Below are 24095 nucleotides of genomic sequence, written 5' to 3' on the forward strand. Positions count from 1 at the left end.
AAGCCTGTATTGCATCATTGTAACTTCTTTTTCAATCCCTTGTTTTATATTTTCTGCATTGTAAGTCTTGTGATCAGCTTCCTTTTTAGACTTTACTTCAGAGCTATTGTCTTGAATATTTATCAAATCATTTTCCATTCTTTGTATTTTATTGTTCAAATTATAAATCTTATCATCAACTTCCTCCATTTTAGACTCTAATAACTTGATATTTGTATCCATCTTTATAACTATTTCTGAAAAAGCATTAGTCACTGTTACAATCTTTCTTTGTAAGTTATCATACTTTAATTGTATGAATTCTTTAATTTCCTGCTTAAATTTTTCAAAATTCTGGTTCACAATCTCGTCATGTCTTGCCATTTCCTTCAAAACAAATTCTTTTAAATTAAAACCATTCTTCTGAGTCTGTAAACTTGAAACTTATTCACATAATTGTAAATGGGGGAAACCCCCCCACCCCCCCGCTGCTTGTTTGTCTGGCTTTGTTAATTTTGACGCCATCCTGCCACACAGACAAACTCTTTTTGAAGAAAGAGGACTTCTCTCCAACAAGATCAATATCAGATCTCCAAGAAAAAAAAGAAACTTAGAATAGAATTTTTTTCTTTTCTCTATTCTAGCCAGCACTGTTTGGTCCGCTACTTTGTAACTTGTTACGGAAGGACTTTCACTTTCGGCTACTTCTCAAGCCTCAGCGGTCGCCATTTTAAGCTTTAAGGAATACAAGATTATTGACATTGACAGGCTCAGACTTAACCCAGACAAGACCGAATGGCTGTGCGTATTGCCTCCTAAAGACTATGTTGACTTTCCATCCTTGGTTCTGGGGAGGGGGAGAACTTGTCCCCCTCAGAACGTGCTCGCAACTTAGGTGTCCTCCTAGACTCACAGCTAAGATTAGAGCAATATCTGAAAGCTCTGGCTAGGGGGACCTTTGCACAGGTTCGCCTGGTGGACCAATTGAGACCCTGCTTGGATCGGGAGGCTCTCCTATGGTCACTCATGCCCTTGTCACCTCACAGTTAGATTATTGCAAAACGCTCTACATGGGGCGACCCTTGAAAAGTGTTCTGAGACTACATTAGTCCAGAACGCAGCCGCACGAGCTGTCGTGGGTGCACCTAGGTACACCCACATTACACCAATTCTCCGCAAGCTGCACTGGCTCCCTATTGTTCTCCGGTCACAATTCAAGGTGTTGGTTATTACCTTTAAAGCCCTACATTGCTCAGGGCCAGGTTATCTTCGAGACTGCCTTCTACCGCATAGCTCCCAGCGACAGGTAAGATCCCACAGAGTTGGTCTCCTCTGGGTCAGGTCAGCTAAACAATGCCGGCTGGCAGGCGGTTGGGGGAGGGCCTTTTCTGTGGCTGCCCCAGCTCTCTGGAACCAGTTACCTCCTGAGGTCTGGACCATCCCCACCCTATTGGCCTTCCAAAAAGCGGTGAAGACCTGGCTTTTCCGGCAGGCCTGGGGCCGTTGGTCTCGCTCTTGCGATCCGGTGAGATCTGGCCATGAATGGTATGAATGAGTTTTAATGTTTTAATGTTTTAATTTTGAAATGTTTTTTATTAGGATTTTAAATGTATTGTGAGCCGACCTGAGTCTTCGGAGAGGGGTGGCATATAAATTGAATTAAATTGAAAAAAACTGAAATGATTTACAAAGGATTCATGGATATTTCCAAAGACATTATCTAAAAAATGGTTTGTTATCAGTGTGGGAGAGAGTGAAAGAAAAACATTATTTGAATATTCCAATGTGGCTTTCTACAATAGAAGCAGTGACATATCCAAATATTGTGAACATGGGGAATATTGTGAGATATAAAGACATTCTGACAGATCGGGGAGAGCTGAAACAAAAACAAGAACTAGAGAGTCAAGGGATCGAGATAGATTGGTATACAAGATTGCAATTACAATCAAGATATGAAGCAGATCGTAGATAATATGGCTTTAACTGGGGGAAATCCGAACTGGATGAAATATTGACAGGAACAGATGAGAAAATGATTAAGAAACTATATAATTATTTATTGTGTATTAGTTAGAAGACGAAGAAGTAAAAGAAACAATGATAGCATGGGCCAAGAATTTTGGATACACCATAGAATTGGATAAATGGCAACAACTTTGAGTAAGAAATGATAAATGAACAATGGCAACAGCCTATAAAGAAAACCTGTATAAGATGTTTTATAGATGGCATGTGCCACCAGAAAGATTAGCTAAGATTTTTAAAGATAAATCAGCTAAGTGTTGGAAATGTCACCACTTGCCGGGATCATACTATCATATGTGGTGATTGTGTAAAGAAGCAAAACAATATTGGCTGAAAATACAAACATGGTTAGAGGGAATGTTGCAGCAACATATAGAGTTAAAAGCAGAGATATTCTTATTGGGAATTTTACCAGAGAATTATAGTAAAGAAGATACTTATTTGATTATTCATATAATAACAGCGGCTAAAATTGCATTTGCACAAAACTGGAAAGCAGATAAAATCCCGTTGGAAGGAGAGTCTTATTTCTGAGCTTGTTCCTTCCTGGATGTATGACAATTTCAATTATTAATTGGTTTATTTTACTAATTGATGATTATGTTGGAATTTAATGTCATTAACATTATACTCTTCATATGTTAATGTCCTTCAGTTTTAAATAGCCTTAATTGTCACATTGATTCAAAAAAAGAATACAAAACCAATAACTGCAATGAAAAAATTAAATGTGATAAGCCTAAGAAACAATTTCACTGTCATTTCTGTACTTTTATCATGAGATGTTCCTTAGTGTTTAGATCTGGCCTCAGGATAATAATGAAGCACTTTGGGAAGAAGATGCAACCTAGCAGTCCAGCACTGGAGGCCAAGATGGAGAAGACCTGAACAATCACCATGGACTTTCCTTTGGTGCTCAGATAGGTGGGCACGAAGGAGATCCAAACACTGCAGAAGACCAGCATGCTGAAGGTGATCAGCTTGGCTTCATTGAAGGCCCCAGGCAGATTCCTGGCCAGGAAAGCTACTGTGAAGCAAATGGCAGCTAGGAAACACATATAGCCAAGGACAACATAAAACATGGTGACAGAGCCTTCATTGCATTGAAGGATGATCACTCCAGGCTGGGAGTTTAAGTCAGAGTCAGGGAATGGGGGAGAAATTCCCAGCCATAAGGCACAGATGAAAATTTGTCCAGCAGAACCAGAAAGGATGATGGAATTCGCCAAGCTCTTCCCCAACCATCTTCTCACTTTGTTCCCTGGTTGTGAGGCTAAGAAGGCCAGCACCACCGTGATTGTCTTGGCCAACACAGATGACACAGCTATTGAGAAGACAATGCTGAACACAGTTTGTCGAAGAAGACAGGTGGCTTTCTTTGGCTGTCCAATGAAGAAAAAGGAGGACAAGAAGCAAAGCAAGAGGGAGACCAGGAGGATGTAGGAGAGGTCCCGGTTGTTGGCTTTGACAATGGGAGTTTCTAAGTATTTAATGAATATGATTAAAATGAATCCTGTGGATAGGAACAAGAGTAGGGCAATGGACACCAGGATGATACCCAGATGTTCTTCATAGGAGAGGAAGGTTATTCTTTTTGGGATACATTGGACTCTGCTCTCGGTTGGATATTGATCATCTGGGCACTTGGTGCATTTTTCAGTATCTGAGAAAACAAAAAGCAATATTTCTTTTATATCTCTTTTCACCTTTCAAGAAAGATCTTCTTTGGATGGCAGATGATACCAACCAACCATGGCAGGTGCCAATTTTGAAAAAAAACAACAGGGGCAGGTTGACAATACTAACTGTGACTGTGGGATCATCCCAAAAACTTTATATCATGTTATGATGGAATCGGGATGCGGTGGCTCAGTGGCTTGTTGATCGAAAAGTTGGCAGTTCAGCGGTTCAAATCCCTAGTGCCGTGTAACGTGGTGAGTTCCCTTTACTTGTCCCATCTTCTGCCAACCTAGCAGTTCGAAAGTACATTAAAAATGCAAATAGAAAAATAGGGACCACCTTTGGTGTGAAGGTAAAAGAGTTCCGTGTGCCTTTGGCATTTAGTCATGTTGGCCACATGACGATGGAGATGTCTCCAGACAGTGCTGGCTCTTCGGCTTTGAAACGGAGATGAGCACTGCCCCCTAGAGTTGGGAACGACTAGCACATATGTGCAAGTGGAACCTTTACCTTTACCTTTGGGGGAATGCCCCTTCAGAAGGTTCTCTGGATCCCTGCATGAAATACATCATCTCAAGGGCATTGCTGCCCAATGGCTAAATGGTCCAGATATCCAGCGATAGGCTTAGCCACTCTAGTAACTGCTCATATATAATTTAATTTCATTCGTAATTGTACCCATCATTCCTATTATGCATTTTTAAAATAACTTACTGTTCTCCTGTTTCATATTTTGATACACATTTTATATGTTGTTTCTGCTAACTTTATGTATTAATGCTGCATTCTGCTACACCGTATGAAATAAATACAATAGCTTAGTTGGTTCTCTTTTTTCCCTGATTTCTGTTTAGATCAGTTTCCTTTTAATACCAATAGTTAATAGTCCTTATTAGAACCACAGCTATATCCCTTTTTTTGTTGCTGTTGTATTTCATTATTTAATATCCCAGAAAATTGGAAAGATAAGACGAAGAGGGAAGATTCAGTCACAATCCAACCAAGGAAGCCATGATGGTGGCAATGCTGAATCTGGGAATGTTGAACTGGCCTATAAACCATATTTGTGTTTTACCTCTTAATCTGTAATATGGATAATTAAAGCAGTAAAAATAAAAAAGGAAATTTTTCCCCTACTAATGGTAAATTTAATTTACATCCCTTCTTTCACACAAAACTGCTCCAGGTCTTTTATGGTGAGTCTTTTGTATATATTTCTCTTGTCCCTTGAACCCAAATCCTCTCCCTCCATGGTCCCCTGAATTACTTCTTCCTGCTTATGTGGTTCCATGACCTTGATAAAGATTGATTGATCGATCGATCGATTGATTTATGTACAATATTCAAGATTAGTCACAGTAGCAGTCCAACCAAGGAAAACAAGGAAACAATGGTTATGCTAAATCTGGGAATGCTAAACTGGGCTATAAACAATATTTGGGTTTTACCTCTTAATCCATAATATGGAAAAATAAAGCACTAAAAATAAAAGAGGCAGATTTTACCCCTAATAATGGTAAATGTAATTTATGTCCTTTCTTCCACATCGTTTATGGAAAGTCTTCTGTGTGTATTTCCCTCGTCTCTCCATGGTTATCTGAATTAGATCTTTCTGCTTTTCTGGTTACATGACCTTAATAAAGATTGACTGATTAATTAATTGATTGATTTATATATCTTTTGGCCTGTAATACAAACTGGGTTTGGGTGAGCAAAAGTCATTGATCTGAAACCATTTCTCAATTTCAAAGAATGCAGATGTCCCTAAGAGCAGTAAACATGGGAGGACAGCTCCAAACTGGCAAGAAAAGAGAAATGTCCTCGGATGCAAATAATCTTGCAGAATCCACCATGTTCTTCTATCTCTTCCTACCTTGTCCCTCAAAATCTTTTTCTTATTCTTCCCCTTAAGGAAGAAATAGGGCACCTTGAAAATTGAGAACCACAAAATTGTTAACCTTAGATGTCTCCTTTAAAATGCACATTGATCAAAATGCTCTGGATGAATCTAGTAGCCTTTTCTTTGGTGTCACTCACCTTCCTGAGTGGAGATGGTCCCTTCTGGACAAGGAATACAGTCATAGCAGCATACTGGCTCTCCTTTTCGAGCTTGCTTGAAAAATCCAGGATGACAATTTTCCACACATTTGGACCGAGGCAAAGACTAAGCAGGAAAACCAGGAATGCCAAACAAAATATGTTAGAACTAACCCTTAATGAAAAATGGAGGTAGACATGAACATTAGTGAACTAGTTGCTGGACTTCACTTAGGTAAATACGAACGTTTTAAGTAACTCTCAATGTTGCAGGAGATACAACTACTGACAGATTCTTCATTTAATTTCTCCCTTTTGCTGCTAGAATATCTCTTTGCAATACAGGACATTTCTACTTAATAAATTCTGGACCTAAGCAATTGAGATACGATTTAACCATGAAGTGACAATTAGTGTCACATACATACATACACACATACACAAATACATACACATACATACATACATACACATATATAAATACAACCACATGATTGCATTACCATGCACTACTCCTTTCTTCATTTACCCATGAATTTAAAGTGAGATGCTGGGTTCATATTAAAGCTTAGAATGAAATTTATTCTAAAAAGTTAATGATTTTTTATTTTATTTTACTAGATTTACTAAAATTGAATAAAACTGTGATGAAGAAACCTGTGACCGGTTGGAACTGGAAAGGTTTCTTCTGGACTACATGTATCATTGCAAGGCCATCCCCATTCAAAAGTGGTCCAGAACCACCTCCAATAAAGGAAAACTTCATTATAAATTTGGGCTGTCAACCTTAATGCATCTGTTCTTTGTTTATTTGTATGTTTATTTGCTAATTTTATATGGCCACCATGATGATGAACCAAGGCTAAAACTGACTGCCTAGTTTCTAGAACTAGAGTGAGATGAAATGGAGGTTAGTCATGAGAATAGAGCTGGTATTCAGCCGGTTCGGACTAGTTTGGGTGAACCGGTAGTAGCGATCTGCGGGTGGGTCCACCCACCCACCCAAGTGCAATCCTATATCGCTGTGGTTTTGATGTTGCACAAATGCATGGACATCGCACGTGAGTGAATTACCATGTTGTTTGATGTCTCACACACGTGGAGCGCACACTCACATTTCCGGTGCTGGGTGAACTGGTGGTGACAGAATGTGAACCCCAATTCTGCATGAGAACATGACCCTCAAAAATCAGGCATCGTTTCTTTTCGAGCCTATATGAGCGGAGCTGGAGTGGAAAGGGAGGGGAAGATGGCGCTGGCTCGTTAAGACAAAGAGACGAAAGTGAAACTTAAGAAGAAAGTTGTTACAGGCTTGTTAACTCATTAATGCCTACCAGTTAACAACTCCGCTTAAAAATTTTTTGGATTTAATCTTATATCCTGGACTTTGGGAATTAAAATTTAAAGATTTTAAAGATTTTCTGATTTTTTCTCGCTGGCTATAAGAACTGTTCCTGAGACTGTGTAATTTTAAAATGGCTTCAAAGCAGACAAAATTGGTGTTGCCTAAAGCAGCGAGTGCGGGAAGCTCCCCAGCTCAAACTAGTAGGTTGCAAACCTTCTTGCCTCCGGCAGATACACAAGCTCAATTACAACCACAGTTACAACCACAAGCACAAATGTTAACACTTGAGATGTTTCAGGAAGCCATGAAAGAAATCAAAGAAGGTTTTAAAGAGGACATTGCATTTGCATTTAAAGGAGTCTCAGATCAAATGGAAGAAATGAAGGACATAATTAAGACAAGAAATCAACATATAAGGGAAGATATAGTCTTTGCACTCCAGGGACTGGCAAAACATGTTAGTTATGTAGAAGATAGAATTGATGAGGTTGCTCAAGCTAATGAGATTTTAGATGGTAAAGTTGAGGAATCACAAACCAAGATTGACAAAGCAGAAGCTGAAATGTTGTTGACACAATATAAGATGATGGAATTTGCCGTGAGAATAAGAGGCTTGAAAGAAAATCCGAAGGAAAATCTGAAAGAGATCTTTGAAGATGCTCTGGCACAATTTATAGGAGTGTCCAGAGGTGAACTCGAATGGCAAATGGATCGGATCTATCGTGTTAATTCATGGGTAGCTAGACAAAGGAAATTACCAAGAGATGTTGTGATTTATTTTGTTACTAGAAGGATTAGAAATGAGATTTTACAAGCTGCCTACAAAAATAAGTTGCAAGTGGCAGGACAAGAAGTTGCAGTATTTAAAGAAATACCACCCAAAATGCTGAAATCCAAGAAAGAGTATGCTTTTCTGGCAGATGAGCTGAGGAACCGACAGGTACAATACAGATGGGAAGTCCCAGTCGGATTATCAGTGGATTATGCAGGAGAGCGATATCGCCTTAATACAATTTACAAAGTAAGAGATTTTTATAGTAATATATTAAAGGCTGGACAACCACCAGTGCCAGGAGGCAAAAAAGCAAGAGAGGCGACAGAGGGAAGAAAAGAGGATCTGCAGAAGCAATCGGAAGGCGGAGCTATGAGTATGCAGGAGGAAGTACTGCAACTTTCAAGTGCTGTCCAAGCATGGGATATAGTTGAAAAACAAGAAGAAGGCAAAGATCAAAGACAGACCAGAGCAGCTACTAAACGTAAAGTTGAAGAGTTAAAAAAGTTACAAGAGCAGGCTTTATCACAAGAAGTGAATACTGGTGTAGAAGCTGTGGGAGGGGCGAGACCTAAAAGAAAATTCCAAGAGGATTATCAAGCGGTTCTCGCCAAGCTTCGAGATTCTGAGGATGGCTTCTAGGTTCTTAACCTGGAATGTTAACGGTTTAAATTCACCACAAAAAAGGAAGAAAATATTTCACCATTTGAGACAATTTAAAAATGAAATAATATGCCTGCAGGAAACACATATAAGGACAACTGACCAAAAATATTTAATAAATACAAAATTGGGAACACATTTTGCTGCATCAGCCCCGGAAAAAAAGAATGGAATAGTGATTTACTTGAAAAGAGATTTGATGGCTAAATTAGTTGAGGCAGATCAACAAGGGAGATTTCTGGCAATTGAGATAATGATAGAAGGAAAGAAAACACTCTTATTGGGGATATATGCTCCCAATCAACAGCAAGAGAAATTTTATAAGTTGATACATACAAAATTATTACATTGGGATTATAATTCATGTATACTGATGGGAGATTGGAACGGAGTGTTAGACCCTAGTATTGATAAGAAAAGAATAGTACAATCTACCAAATTGCGATCTAGACTGCCTAAGACTTTTTTTGATATGATGGAGGATATGGAATTAAGAGACATCTGGCGTGAAAGGAATTATAGAGAACAAGATTTTACATTTTTTTCAGATAGACATCAATCCTTTTCAAGAATTGATTTTATATTAATTACAAATGATTTTTTTTCCAGGGTAAAGAAGATAAAGATTTGTCCCAGAATTTTAACTGATCACAGCCCAGTTTGGATGGAACTGGAGTGTGGGGAAAGAGTTAGGAGATCTTGGCGGTTAAATGAAAACCTTTTCAGATATGAGAAAAATGTAATAGAATGTAAAAAACTAATGAAGGAATTTTTTGTTTTTAATATGAACAAGGGAACATCTATGGATATGGTATGGGATGCTAGTAAAGCATATATGAGAGGAGTTCTGATAAATATGAATAATGCTTATAGGCGTAAACAAGTGGAGAAAAGGAGGGAATTAGAAGAAGAGATTAAGAAAAAAGAAAGGGTGTTAATTGATAACCCAGGGGATAAGAAAATTAAAGAAGAGATCAGTTTATTACGTGGGCAATTTAATATGATGCTTTCAGACCAAGTGGCAACCAATCTACAATATGCTAAACATAATACTTTTTGTAATGCAAATAAACCAGGTAGATGGTTGGCATACATGCTGAGGAAAAAACAAAAATCTCGTACCATAGAGAAAATAGAGTATAAAGGTAGAGAGCTGTATCACCAAAATATGATTAAAAAGGCATTTTTAGAATTTTATGCAAGATTGTATACTGCAGACAAAATACAAGGTGCAGAGGTAGAGACATATCTGGATAGACAGAATATTCCAATAGTTACAGAGGAACAAAGAGAACGGTTAAACCAATTAATAACAGAGGAGGAGATCCTCTCAACAATTAAACAGTTAAAAACTGGTAAGGCTCCTGGTACGGATGGATTAACAGCTGTGTACTATAAATATTTACAATTGGAGATGGTTTTACCTCTTAAAGAATTATTCAATAGAATTCAGCTGGGTGAAGGGGTACCACCTTCATGGAAAACAGCTTTTATTTCGTTAATTCCAAAAGAAGATCAAGATTTGACACAACCCAAAAATTATAGACCTATATCCTTATTGAATACAGATTATAAAATATTTGCTAAGATATTGGCAAATAGGTTAATGCTAGTAATGCAGAAGACGATTCATGCTGACCAAACTGGTTTTATACAAGGTAGACAAATGAAAAATAATGTAAGACAAATTGTTGACATATTGGAACATCTGGAAAGGAATAACCAAATCCCTGCGGTGCTTATATTTCTGGATGCGGAAAAAGCTTTTGATCGATTAGATTGGCAATTTTTATTGAGAGTGGTCAATAGGATGCAATTTGGGAATTGCTTTATGCAGTCCATAAAAGCAATATATCAGGAACAGACAGCTCCGATAATTATTAATGGCAATTTGACAGAAACTTTTAAAATTGAAAAAGGCACGAGGCAGGGATGTCCCTTATCGCCATTATTATTTATATTAACTTTGGAGTTGCTGTTAAATAAAATACGTAATGCAGATGGGATAAAGGGAATCAAAGTTAGAGATTATGAATATAAGATACGGGCATTCGCAGATGATTTGGTTATGACCTTAACTCATCCAGTGGAATCAGCAAAGGTTTTGATTGATATAATAAAACAGTATGGTCAAGTATCTGGGTTTAAGATAAACATTGGAAAAACAAAGATGATAGTTAAAAATATGACAGCTAATCAAAAAGAGGAGTTACAAAGGGTAACGGGATGTGAAATAGTTAAAAAAGTCAAGTATTTAGGAGTTTATATTGCATCTTCTAATGGCAAATTGTATAAGTATAATTATGAATTGATATGGCATAAAATACAAGTTGAAATGGATAATTGGAAAAAACTACAATTGTCCTTGTTGGGTAGAATAGCAGTTATAAAAATGAATGTGTTGCCTAGGTTTTTGTTCCTCTTTCAAATGATACCAATACTAAAAAAGGATGCCAACCTGGAAGAGTGGCAGAAAGGTATTAATAAGTTCGTATGGCAAGGTAAGAAACCAAGGATAAAATTGAAAATAATGCAGGACATACGAGAAAGAGGAGGACTGAAAATGCCAAATTTAAAATTGTACTATGAAGCAGCTGTTTTATCAGCAATTAGTGATTGGATTAATTTAACAAATGGAAGGATATTGAATATTGAAGGGTATGATCTGGTCTATGGTTGGCATGCTTATTTAGTGTATGAAAAAAGGGTGGACAGAGCATTTAAGAGTCATATACTGAGAAATGCTTTATTGCGTGTCTGGAAGAAATATCAATATAAGTTAAATGAAAAAATACCTATATGGAGAGCACCCAGGCACGCAATAGAGAATACGAGTATAGAATGCAGACAGGATGTAATTACGTATAAAGATATTCTCATTATGGAGGGAGGTATATTAAAATTAAAATCTGTGAATGTGTTGAAAGAGGAGAAAATAATTCAAACATGGTTTCAATATGTACAGTTACAAGCCAGATGGAGAAAAGACCAGAAAACTGGTGTTATACAAAGTGACGAAAATTTAATTAAACAAATTAGAGATCAAAGCCCAATGCATATAAAAAGATTGTATAATATACTGATAGAGATGGACTCGGAAACAGAGCTAGTTAAGGACTGTATGATAAAATGGGCGCAGAATTTTGAACAGCCAATAATGATGGAAACGTGGGAGAAAATATGGGTAACAAATGTGAAATTTACCAAAGCGCAAAATTTAAGGGAGAACTTTTATAAAATGTTTTATAGATGGCATCTAGATCCAAAAAAGTTATCTCGTATGTATCCGAATGTACAACCAAAATGTTGGAGATGTAATTGTGAGGATGCTACTTATTTTCACATTTGGTGGACATGTAAAAAGGTTAAAGCGTTTTGGATTAAAATCTGGTGGATTTTACAAAATATTCTTAAAAAGAGGTTGAAATTTACACCACAGCTGTTTCTTTTGGGTATAGTTACGGATTGTACAGTTATAGAGACTAAATTGATTTTGAATTTAATAACTGCAGCAAGACTGTTGGTGGCACAATATTGGAAGAAGCAAGGTTTACCTACAATCCAAGAGTGGACAATGAAAGTTATAAATCTAGCGGAAATGGCAAAAATCTCGGCGTACCTGAAGGATCATTCAAATGAAAGATATTTAAGAGACTGGAGAAGGTGGATAGATTATATTCAAAATAAATATCGGAATAAGAAATTGCAGATAGGTTATGAATGATTATATAGATATTTAGTGTGTCTTTAAGTAATAAAGCTAGGCGGGTAATTAGGGAATTGAAGAAACAAGAGATGTGAAATGTCATAATTGTTTAGATTAGGATTGATTATGATTGTTGAAGTTTATACCCTGTATTTTGTTCTGGGAAGGGGAGGGGGGGAGGGGGGAGGTTGAGGTAGGGAAGAGGGGGGGGGAATATGTAAACTTTTTGTAAAACTTTTCAATAAAAAAAAAAATCAGGCATTTTTTGCTGTATCACATGTGACATGAATATGAACCCTGTGACAGGGTCAAGCAAGGTTTTCATAGCTATGACATCACTGGTTCTAAATATCTTCCAACACTTTAAACTAATACAAATTATATTAATGTTAATATTATAATTCTTTAACCTTATATGTTATTTATACATAACATCATACTAATAATCTATATCATATTTCTATACAATTATACATACTTTCTACTAATCTATACCTGTACCTATCTATGCAATTTACATACATATTTATCTATCATATCATATATATTTCTCATCTAACACTACAGCTTTGCCTCGACTATCTTCCTTTTATCTAGACTTTCCTAATTTTTTTTCCAGATTATATATATATATTCTATTATATTATATATATATTCTGACCAGTATGATCTATTTAAGAATATAAACTTGCCCAGCCATGACAAGCTAAACCTGAATGCCAAAGCATATTTCCCAATGGTGTCAACAGGAAACAAGTCCAGTCTTGATTAGAGTTATCCTTGCCTCTTTCACTTCACTGGGAACCTGGGCTAATCTTAGGCAAGGAAACAAGACAGGTTGATGCTATCAGCACCTAAATCCCCAATAGATACACATAATCTGTATATCTGTTTTATACAGATACAGATCTGTTTTATATAGATACAGGAGTTCATTGGTGGCGTGATTCATGGGTCAATTCTTTTACAGCCCAATTTCACATCCATGTTATATGCACCTTTAATTTGCTGTATGGCCAATTTAAAACTGATACTTCCAGATAAATAAATGTTAGCTGATTAATTCATTGGTGAAAATAGAATCTTTCAGCTCTTTATACATCTTAATTAATGAAGACTGGGAATTAAAAATGGTTTTGTTTTGTATTTCTAGCTGATAGTTTTGGAACAGTGTTGTTCCAAAATAGGGAGACAAAATAGCCATACGTCCAGCCGGTTGACATCACAGCAGGAACGGACTAGAAAATAGCAGGCTCTGATGAGCCATGCAAAATCCGGCCGGACGAATTGCTGGGGGGAGGCTTTCGAGCCACAGCCATCTTGTAGGGATGGTGAAGAAAGGAGAAACGTTTCGTGGACCGCGAGGAATTGGCAATTTCCTTCCTGGAACAGAAACAGCTCTCCCGAATCAGCAGCCAAGGCAGCGGCCATCTTATGCTTTAAAACTGGGACAACCGGACCGAAGTATTTAGCAGGAGTGGCATTTGGATGGAGAGACAGAACTGGGGGAAGATAACTGCCATTTTAAGCTAAGAAAAACGGGAATTGAAGTCTTAAAAGAATCCCTGAATTTGGATTAGTGGCTATCTGGCACTTGGGGACAAAAAACACAAATACAGAAAAAAGAGAAAGCATGGACTATAACACAAAGAATCTAAGAGAAAGGCTTGGATTTGGAAAATTGGGAAAAAGCAAAATATTTTTAAAAGGGAATAAACGATGTTCAGAAGAAAGAGAACAAATTATAAGAGGTTTTGAAAAATTATTGAATATTTTGATAAACAATTGGATTTAAAAGACTATTTTGCAACATGTAGAAACTGAGAGTGCCATCTGCTGGAGAAAAGAAAAAGTACTGTGATACTGTATTCAAATAGGCAAAAAAGGAAGCAGCTGTTTGAAGAACAAAGGACAAAAGGGATACGGGATGGAAGGGTGAAGAAATTTCTTTAGATCCTCAATTCCAATATATTCTGCCTATTAGATGTACCTTCAGGGGGATGGACTTAATCTTAATTAATGTATATATCGCTCCATTTTCATTCCACCTTCTAGGAAGGGATTTGTGGGATGAATTAGATTCAGTATTAGCTACCTTAAAGGGACGCTTTCCCCAAGCAAAAATTATATTAGCTGGAGATACTAATGCAAGACTAGGTCCCTCAATGAAGAGCTATGCTAACAGAGGCCTGGTACCAACTGGTTACTTTTATAATGAGTTCACTTGTCCACTCAATGGACAAGAGGACCAATAAATATGCCCAGAGGTTAATTTCCCTGCTGTTTATGAATGATATGCAAGTACTTAGTGGCTCGAGTGATGGGTATATATATCCCTATACTTTCTCGTCCAACAAAACCTCAACCTCTATCGATTATATCTGCACTTCCTCTAGTTTAGTACACCATTTTTCAGAAGTAAGAGCTATATTTAGAGAGGAAAGTGACCACTTTCCCATCACGGCTCTGGTTTCACTCTCTTCAGAAGTTAGGCCTCATTCAAGAGAGGAAATTGACACCTTAGCAAACGCCCGGGTTTATAACTATAAAAGGTTACATTGGCACAGACTTGATGTCAAATCTGTCACCACTTATTTGGGCTCAGACGAAGCCAGACACCTAGCAAGGGAAATCTCCCAATCTAAGCCCGGAGACAACACCCCAATGCCAGCTTATACAGAGCTAACTTCTACTCTTAGGAACTTAATGATCCAGAACGATAGAAAAGTAGATGGGATCTCTAGAAAGTGGTTTGATGATGATTGCCATAACTTGAGGTCAAATCTAAGAGCCACAGTTAAGAAAGTTAATCAATCCAGACAGGATGGTGATTATTCAAATATGGTTCAACTCAGGAGAGCATACAAATCCCTCCTGAAAAACAAGAAAAGTAGCTATAACACCAGGATGTGGAAAGAGGTAGAAATGGCAGCGAAATCCCAATTCCCTATGATTTTTTGGCATAAGATAGCCGGTATATTAAAACAACGTTCCCCATTTATGGACACTGATATATCAGCAGTAAAATGGGAGAAGCACTATCTTGTTTTATTTGATGGTAACAATACAACAAATGTCTTGCAATTGGATATCCTCCAGCAAGAATTAAGGAAATGTCCGGAATGGACACCAGTTACCCCTACCGAAGTTAAGCACATAATTCAATCCTTAAAGGCCGGGAAGGCCCCTGGAGAGGACTTGTTGCCTCCTGAACTCTTTAGGTCCAACATTGACTTTTGGGTACCGGTGCTGGTAGCACTGTTTACTTATATCAATAAAGTAGGGATAATCCCTGAAGGGTGGAGGTTAGTTATAGTTTTTCCAATTTTTAAGAAAGGTGACAGAGCTGCCCCATCCAGCTACCGACCCATCAGTCTTCTTAATATAATTTCAAAAATGTATACGAAACTTCTCCTAAATAAAATAGAGGACTGGTGCTTGGATAAGGAAATTCTGGCAAATGAGCAGGCAGGTTTTAGATCAGGTAGGTCTACCATAGACAATTGTTTTGTCCTTTCCCACTTAATTAATAAATACAAGACCCAGGGGAAAAAGCTGTATACCGCCTTTATTGACCTTACTGCTGCTTTTGATTCTATAGATAGGAACCATTTGTGGAGGAAACTACAAGTTATGGGGATGGACCCCAGACTTATTTTGTTGATCAGGATTCTCTATACTAATATGGCAATTAGAGTCAGATATGCAGCAAATGGGGCCTCAACAAACAGCATACCGACAACTAGAGGAGTGAGGCAGGGCTGCCTGCTGGGCCCTACTCTTTTTAACCTTTATATAAATGATATCCCAGTGCAGCTGGATGATCTTCTGACGCACAGCCCCCAAATAGGCTCTAGATTTATTAATGTATTAATGTATGCCGATGACTTAGTGTTGTTTTCTAGAACCCAAATAGGAATGAGGAGACTTCTTGACAAGCTCACACGTTACTGTACTGCAAACCACTTGACTATAAATGTAGCTAAATCAAAAGTTTTAATCTTTGGCAATAAGAATAAAAAGCATAATTGGCAGATTAATGACACAAAAATTGAGCAAGTTACCCAATATACTTATCTTGGAATTGTTTTTTCCAGTGCAGGAAGTTGGACTCCGCACCATCAATACCTTTCTCAAAAGGTCAGAGCAGGAGCAAGCCTTGTATCCAAATTAAGTAAACGAATCCAACCAACCTCCATTGTTCCTCTTCATAAAGTCTTTCAGGCTAAACTTGTTCTGATCATGCTCTATGGTGCTGAAATTTGGGGTCTTACAGAGGCCCCCATATTAGAGAGAACTCAAAATAATTTCTTAAGGATAAATTGCTTGGGGTAAACAATTCCACTTCAGCTGCAGCTGTCAGAGCTGAATTGGGACATTTCTCACTGTACACCTATACAATCACTAGGGCGGTAGCCTATTGGCTAAAAATGACCCAGATGGATGCCAGCAGACTCCCTAAAATATGTCTAGAGGAACAGCAGATTTCAAATCCTCAAAGGTATTCCTGGCTAACCCGGCTGTCAGAAATATTGAACCGATATGGCGTAGGGTTCCCGTTGTGTGACACACTGAACCAAGTTAAACAACGGATTAAAGATATACATGGGCAAATGGACATGGCAACCCTTTCAACGAATCATTCCCTTAAACTGCTGACAGCAGTTAAAACAACTTTCACTCTGGAAAAGTATTTACATTTAGAAATGCCATCAGTGGAGAGACAGTTATTTGTTAAGTTTAGATTCGAACTTCTAGATACCAACGTTAGATTCGGCCGTTATCGGAAAATCCCGTATGACAAAAGAATATGCATATGTGGGGTAAACGTCGTGGAGGACACGGCGCAAATAATATTCGAATGTAGTTTCTATCAAGAAGTAAGAAAACAATATCTGTCCCCAATTATAAATAAATTTCCCCACTGGAATATAAGCCAAAAATTAGCATTTCTGTTGAGGGCTGACTCTCCTCCCCTGGTAAGAGCGATCACTCGATACCTTAAAAGAATGACGGCAATACGAGCCAGTTATATAAAAAAAAAAATTATCGATTGTAAGGAAGATGAGCTCAGTTAGAGAGGAGCTATCCTATTTGGGTTATCTAGTCTTGGCAACTTAGCTATTGAAATTTGATATTGTAAAATTTTAATGTCATCTATCATACATTTTTAGATTGCTATTTTTGTAACTTTTTTATCTTTTTCCCTTTTTTTTTCTGTTTTGTTTGAAAAGGCCTTCGGGCTATTCAATAAACTATACTATAAATAGACAAAACAGGAAGCAGCTGTTTGAAGAACAAAGGACTATTTTAAGAAGAAAAGGAGAAAAGGAGATATAAGAAAATTACATAGACTTTAAATTTTGGCTAAGTGAGAACGTTTAAGGAGTGACTGTGTTTTACTTCTGGGTGGCTGTTTATTTCCCTTCTCTTCTGGAAGACAGCTTCATAATGGGATTTGACTGTTGCTGAATTTGAATAATAATGAATAATTGAGAATAACATTTTAATTTTAAAGAATAAAAGGAATAATCAAAGAAGGAAAAAGCAAAGAAGCGGAGATACAAGAAAACTATATAGTCCTTAAATTCTGGTTAAGTTCATAGAGAAATAATTGGGGAGGTATTAAATTGTTAAAAAATGGAGTTGCAGATGTATGAAGAGTTACTTTTGATGCTTAAAAGCATGTGTGAATCTTTAATAGGCAAAAAAGAAATGGAAAATTCATTTTAAAATACAGAAAAAGAAAAGGAAGAGGAGTTGGAAGAGAAAAATTTAAATGAGAAGCAAGAAATTAATAATGTTGAAGAGCAAGTATTAAAAAATAGAAATCAGATAGAAAATTTCACAGAAATGTTTGGGAAAGTTAAAAGAGCAGAGAGGAAAGGGGAAAAATCCCCCCTAAAACAGAAACAGACAAAAGGGAAAAGGGGGAATATCTGGAAGAGACAAGGGAAAACTTTAGTAAGGGAAGTTCAAACAACACAACAACAACAACAACAACAACAACAACAACAAGAAAAGATAAAAGGAGCCAGAAGAAGAAATGTAACATATATAAAAAGAAAAAAAGAGAGAACTGAGAAATTAGAGCGAGATAAAGGGTCGTGCAAAAAACTGTTAGAAAGGAGGATGTTAAAAAGATTTCGAGATGATGGGTAAAGATGAGACGATGAAGTAAACATTAGGAAATATACATAAAATAGATTAATAAATGGGAATGGGAAAGTAGACAATATAATAATAATGGTGTTTTTTAAAGCCTTTTAAATTAGAATGAAATTTTAATTGTTATAGTAGTGGCAAGAGAGAAGAAGTATAGGATATACTGTGATGTTAGCTAGATGAAAGCATTAATGACTTGATAAAGCAATATGTGAGAATAACATGGCAGAAGTTGAAAAAATAAGATAGGGTGGAAAATGATTATAAGTGATTATATGACAAAGATGAATGAAGCCCTGCTCCTGTGGCCTAGAGGTGGAACTCTTGCCTCACAATCAGGAGGTTGTGAGTTTGATCCTAGGTAGGGGCGGATGTAGGGTATCTTGCTTGGGCAGGGGATTGGATCCCTTCCAACTCTGTTAATCAGAATAGAATTTGTTTACATTAAATCCTAATAGATAGAAAGGGGAAAATAAGTAATTTGACAATACTATTAATTTTGATAACAATGTAATTAAAATGAATATTTAAAATGCTAATTGTATAGAAAATAATAATGTTCAAAACATGAAAGTGTTTCTTTTTGCAAAGAAGAAAAAATAGAATATGTTGGTGATAAACCACAGCAGACGGAAAGGGGAAAATAGGTAATTTACTATTATTATTATTATTATTATTATTATTATTATTATTATTATTATTATTATTATTATTATTATTATTATTATTTATTGGTTAATCTTTAGTGAGATTCACAGCCTTTGAGGCTGGTTAATAGCTCAGCAGCTCGAGTCCTAACCAAGGACCTAGGAACTGTTAAGGTATCGTCGGAGGATGTAAGCTGTTCCGAGTAAGGTGGTTTTTTGTAAAGTCAAAATGTTCAAGTCCGGCAAATTTAGAATTTCTAAATAGCGCGGTAGCCCTTTGGGTATTGCTCCGAGGGCTCCAATTACAATCGGGACAACACACGATTTCTTTTTCCACAGTCGCTCAACTTCAATTTGTAAGTCCCGGTACTTTGTGATTTTTTCTTGCTGCTTATCTTCAATTCGTGCATCACCAGGTATTGCAATGTCAATGAACCATACTTTTTTCTTTTCAACTATTGTTATGTCAGGTGTGTTGTGGACCAAGTGCCTGTCAGTATGAATCCTAAAGTCCCACAAGATCTTGAGTTTCTCATTCTCTAAAACTTTCTCAACCTGATGTTCCCAGTGGTTTTTGCTGTACTCAAATCCAAACTTCTGGCACAATTTCCAGTGAATGATTTTAGCAACACGGTCATGGCGTTGTAGGTAGTCAGTTTGTGAAATTTTGCTGCACCCACTGATCAGGTGGTCAACTGTCTCTTCTTTTTCATTGCAGAGGCGGCATTTACTGTTGGTGGTAACATGTTCAATTTTTGCCTTCATACAGTTTGTGGCTAGGGCTTGTTCTTGAGCTGCCAAAATAAAGCTTTCTGTTTCTTTTTTCAGTACTCCTGATCTTAACCAGTTCCAAGTTAGTTTCTGGTCAGCTTTGCCTTCAATACTTTTCAGGTATTGGCCATGCAGAGCTTTGTGTTTCCAATTTTCAGCTCGCTGCTCAGTTACTTCTTTCTTATATTCTGCTTTTGTTTTAGTTGTCTTTAAAAGGCCTCCTTTATTTACTTCCTTAATCATTGGTTCTTCACTTTTTAGGATGTAATCATTCAAGCTGCATTTTTCTTCTTCCACAGTCTGCTTTACTTGTAGGAGTCCTCGACCACCCTCTGCTCTTGGTAAATATAATCGGTCAACATCACTTTTAGGGTGCAAGGCATGATTCATTGTCATAAGCTTCCTTGTTTTTCTGTCCAAATTGTCTAACTCCATCTGGGTCCAGTCAATTATTCCTGCAGAGTATCTAATCACAGGTATAGCCCAGGTATTTATGGCTTTTATGATGTTTCCTCCACTCAATTTGGACATTAATATCTTACGAATTCGTCGAATGTACTTGGCTGAAGTTAATTCCTTGACTTTATTATGCATTAAGTCAGAGGCTTCTAAAATTCCCAAGTACTTGTAGCCTTCTTCTGATTTTACTGCCTTTATCATTTCTTCATTCTCTAGTTCTATTCCATCCTCTTCTATGATCTTGCCTGCTTTGGTTGTTATTGTTGCACATTTGTCAATTCCAAACTGCATACCAATGTCTTGGCTGAATTCTTTTGTGTTTTCAATTAATAAATTCAGTTCAGCTTTTGTTTTACCAAACAGCTTCAAATCATCCATGTACATCAAGTGCGAGATTTTCAGTCCTTTCTTTGCAAGTTCGTATCCACAGTTCATCTTCTTCAAAATGATTGTCAGTGGTAGCATTGAGAGTATAAAAAGTAGGGGTGAAAGGGAATCGCCCTGGAAAATGCCTCGTTTAATTTCAACTTCACCCAGTTCTTCTTCATTAGCCATAAGTTTTGTTTTCCAGAGGTTCATTGAAGATTCCATGAATTTTTGTATGTTGCTGCTGATGCCTAATATTTCCAGGCATTTCTTGATCCAGCTATGGGGAACTGAATCAAATGCTTTCTTATAGTCTATCCAAGCCATGAACAGGTTGGTTCGTCTTTTCTTTGAGTTCTTTAGGATTATCTTGTTGATTATTATTATTATTATTATTATTATTATTATTATTATTATTATTTCTATGCCGCCCACTCTCCGAGGACTCTGGGCGGCTTACAACAAAGACAGTATACTAAATAGCATATTGCCCCCAACAATCTGGGTCTTCATTTTACCCACCTCCGAAGGATGGAAGGCTGAGTCAACCTTGAGCAGGTGAGATTTGATCCGCTGATTTGCTGAACTAGCAGTCAGCTGAAGTAGCTGCAGTACTGCACACTAACCACTGCGCCACCTCAGCTCATTTTGAAATCAAGTTAATTAAGATGACTGTATTATTGTTAATGAATGAGAAAAAGGAATTAGAGAGACTCTTCTGGAAATGAAGAAAGATGGCAAACAACTGGAGCAATTGTCATTGAGAAGAAATATAGCGCAAAGTGATGTTATTTGAATATAAAATTGAAAACGATAAAAAATAATAGGGGGGAGGAATTAATATGGCAGAAGTTGAAATAATAAGATATGGAGAAAAATGATAAATTTGGGATAAAGGATTACACAAAAGAGATAAATATTGGAAAAAATAGGAAGATTAAGAAGTATTATAAGGATGATTTTGATTATGTATAAAATGTGAACTCTGTTCATAAAATATGTATGGTGAAAGAATTTTTTTTTAATAAAACTTTTTTTTTTAAATAGCCATACGTCTTAAAGAATTATCACCTAGCTGAATCAATTTGAAACACTGTCCTATATTACAGCATCCGAAAGATACCTTGCCAATTGTACTGAAGCGTCCCAAGCTTTTTAAGAAAATTATAAGGCTTCTATTCCCCACATTCAATTCTCCCTGTATTGGTGCATAGGCTTAGCCACTTGAAAAGTCTTTCAAGGCTTTGGAAAACAGAGAAAAGACACCAATGTTTCACCCACCTTATTGAGCAACCTTAGCTGTGAAAGAGCATCTGGATTGATAATAAGTCTCTGTCTTTCAAAACTCCCCACTTGCTTTATAATGGGATCCTCCCTGGACTGAACTATCAAGCTTACGATGTTCAAATCTGCTGTCACATCCCCATTTTGGTCCAAGTACAGTTTCAAGTAGGAAAGATTGCAAAATTCGTTCTTCTTCAGAAATGGATGGAACTAGAAGAGAAATATCCAGGAATGTTAAAAGCAGAAACCTTGGTTTTTCTATCACACGTTGTTGTTGTTGTTTTCAGATTTGAGTCTTTCTGCTACAGTGGTCTCACTTGAGTTGGGACAACAAATGTTATCACTGTCCCCAAAAGGGGAAAAGAAAGGTTCAGCAAAATTTGTCTATCATGTAAATATTGATAAAATAAATAATTGATGAAATTGGTAGGGTATAGGGAGCATTCTAGACTGGATCACAAATAAAATGAACAAACAAATGAAAAGATAATTCATAAAGCCCTTGAAAACAAGGAGAGATTCTGGCTGAATGAAAACCATCCTAAAAGGAGGAACAATTTTACAGCTGATCCCGTGAACCAGAGAAGTTTCCCCTTCACTGATTGTTTTAATGCAAAACAGCCATCACTTAGAGAAGATTTAACTGGGATTCCTGCAGACAGAAAGGGTTATGCTGTATCAGTGATGGTGAACCTTTTTGGCACCAAGTGCCCAAATCAGAGCACGCGCCACAGCTCTAGAAATCCGAAGACCAGCTGGCCGGCATACACAAGTGGCGGCCACCTGGTTTTCGGGTTTCCACCAAGCACATGTGCACTGGCCAGCTGGTATTGGGGTTTCTGGCATGCACGAAGACTAGCTATGTGCCAGAAACCCGAAGAGCAACTGCCAACAGTGTGCATACCCGCAGAGAGGACTCTGCGTGCCACCTCTGACACGCGTGCCATAGGTTTGCCATAACGGTGCTAGGGTCTCCTTCAAATGTATGAACACACAATTCTAAAATGCTAATCACAAATTCATAAAGATAGGAATTTAGTTAAAATGCATACATATTTTATAAAATTAACTGTTTAATATCAAAATATAAATGTCATGGAAACCGCTCTTTGGAAAATTATCCACAAGTGATTAGATGGACCAAACTTGTTGGCCTTTTGAAGCACAAAAAGGTTGAGATAGTTTCCTTTTCCCCTTTGTATTCCTTATCCAAAGAAAGTAACTTTGATGGATCTTTGTCAGGACCCCATACCTGCCATGGCTGCAGCCTTTGAGTCCCGAGTCCCTCTTTTCTTCTCCTCTTGGATATGGAGGAATACGCAGCATTCAAGGCATGGGCCAGAGTATTCATCAAAGAGTAAATAAAGGAGTTATATTGGTTCCAGATCTTATTTCTTTCCACTTTGGTCTTCAGTGGAGATTTCTGAGTGCATCTTCTCCGGCCTTTGACAGAAATGATGTCTTCTGAAAAAGAACAGAGAAAAGATTGATCTCCGAACTGTGGTTGCACAAAGAGATCTGGTTCAAAGGAACTGTCCTTTGGCCTTTCTTTCCACTGGAAAATGTAGATCCAAACACTATGGATATATTTCAGAAATATGTGTCTTTTTATTTGCCTTTCCCCAAGGCCTGCAATTATCCAGACTTTCCCTTCAATGGGTTCTGGCATACTTTTAAGTGTTGAATGGAAAACATGAATTCTGTCCCAAACAGCAAAAAATTCTACGATGTGAACAAAGACATTGACTTGTCTCCACTTGGAAATGGCAACCCTGAGGGGTGCTGTATGTCCAGATGGTGAAATTTGTTCTGATATAACAGCACAAATTCCATTCCTGACCAGCATAAGACTCAATGTCCTCATGGAATTCTCTCCCTTCTCTGTGTCTGAAGCAAAGAGACCAATCAAGGTCCATTTGAAATGGAGGAGTAGTTGGACAATTCCTGGGAAGTGGATCCCTTCTTTGGGGAGCATCCGGTAAAAAAATGAGAATTGACTTTTATCACTCAGAGCCGCTGAAACAATGTTAGCAGTGATCTGAAAAAGCAATGAACAATGCCGTCATTCTTTCAATAAATCCAACTTTTTCCTCATCAAGGTATTAGAATATTGTATTCCTGATTAGCTAATATTATAGACAGAATATTGGCAAGACCAGATAAAAAATACAAGAAAAGAAAGGAAGTAATAAA

At 37.2% G+C, this 24095-nt stretch overlaps 1 protein-coding gene across 1 annotated transcript; it reads right to left on the minus strand.

Moving 5' to 3' along the window:
* Window positions 1–2688: 2688 nt before the first annotated feature.
* Window positions 2689–23360, minus strand: LOC148115938 (vomeronasal type-2 receptor 26-like). Its single transcript, XM_087888183.1, has 4 exons — window positions 23155–23360; window positions 21900–22112; window positions 5725–5851; window positions 2689–3670 (listed from the first exon to the last, which is right to left on the minus strand). Exons 1-4 carry the CDS (start codon window positions 23251–23253, stop codon window positions 2766–2768), a joined length of 1344 nt encoding a protein of 447 aa, XP_087744309.1. The 5' UTR covers window positions 23254–23360; the 3' UTR covers window positions 2689–2765.
* Between the last annotated feature and the right edge of the window lie 735 nt (window positions 23361–24095).

Source organism: Pantherophis guttatus, chromosome 2 (genome assembly GCF_059756535.1).
Source record: "Pantherophis guttatus breed Tessera chromosome 2, ASM5975653v1, whole genome shotgun sequence".
NCBI lineage: Eukaryota > Metazoa > Chordata > Lepidosauria > Squamata > Colubridae > Pantherophis > Pantherophis guttatus.

What these genes read in the sequence shown, in the direction of transcription:
- LOC148115938 (XM_087888183.1), bottom strand. Translation starts at nt 23,253, where the DNA reads ATGAATACTCTGGCCCATGCCTTGAATGCTGCGTATTCCTCCATATCC. An exon ending in AAAGGCTGCAGCCATGGCAG is followed by an intron (nt 22,113 to 23,154) that starts GTATGGGGTCCT and finishes TTTCTCTTCTAG; the next exon opens with TTCCATCCATTTCTGAAGAA. An exon ending in AGCTAAGGTTGCTCAATAAG is followed by an intron (nt 5,852 to 21,899) that starts GTGGGTGAAACA and finishes TTTCCTGCTTAG; the next exon opens with TCTTTGCCTCGGTCCAAATG.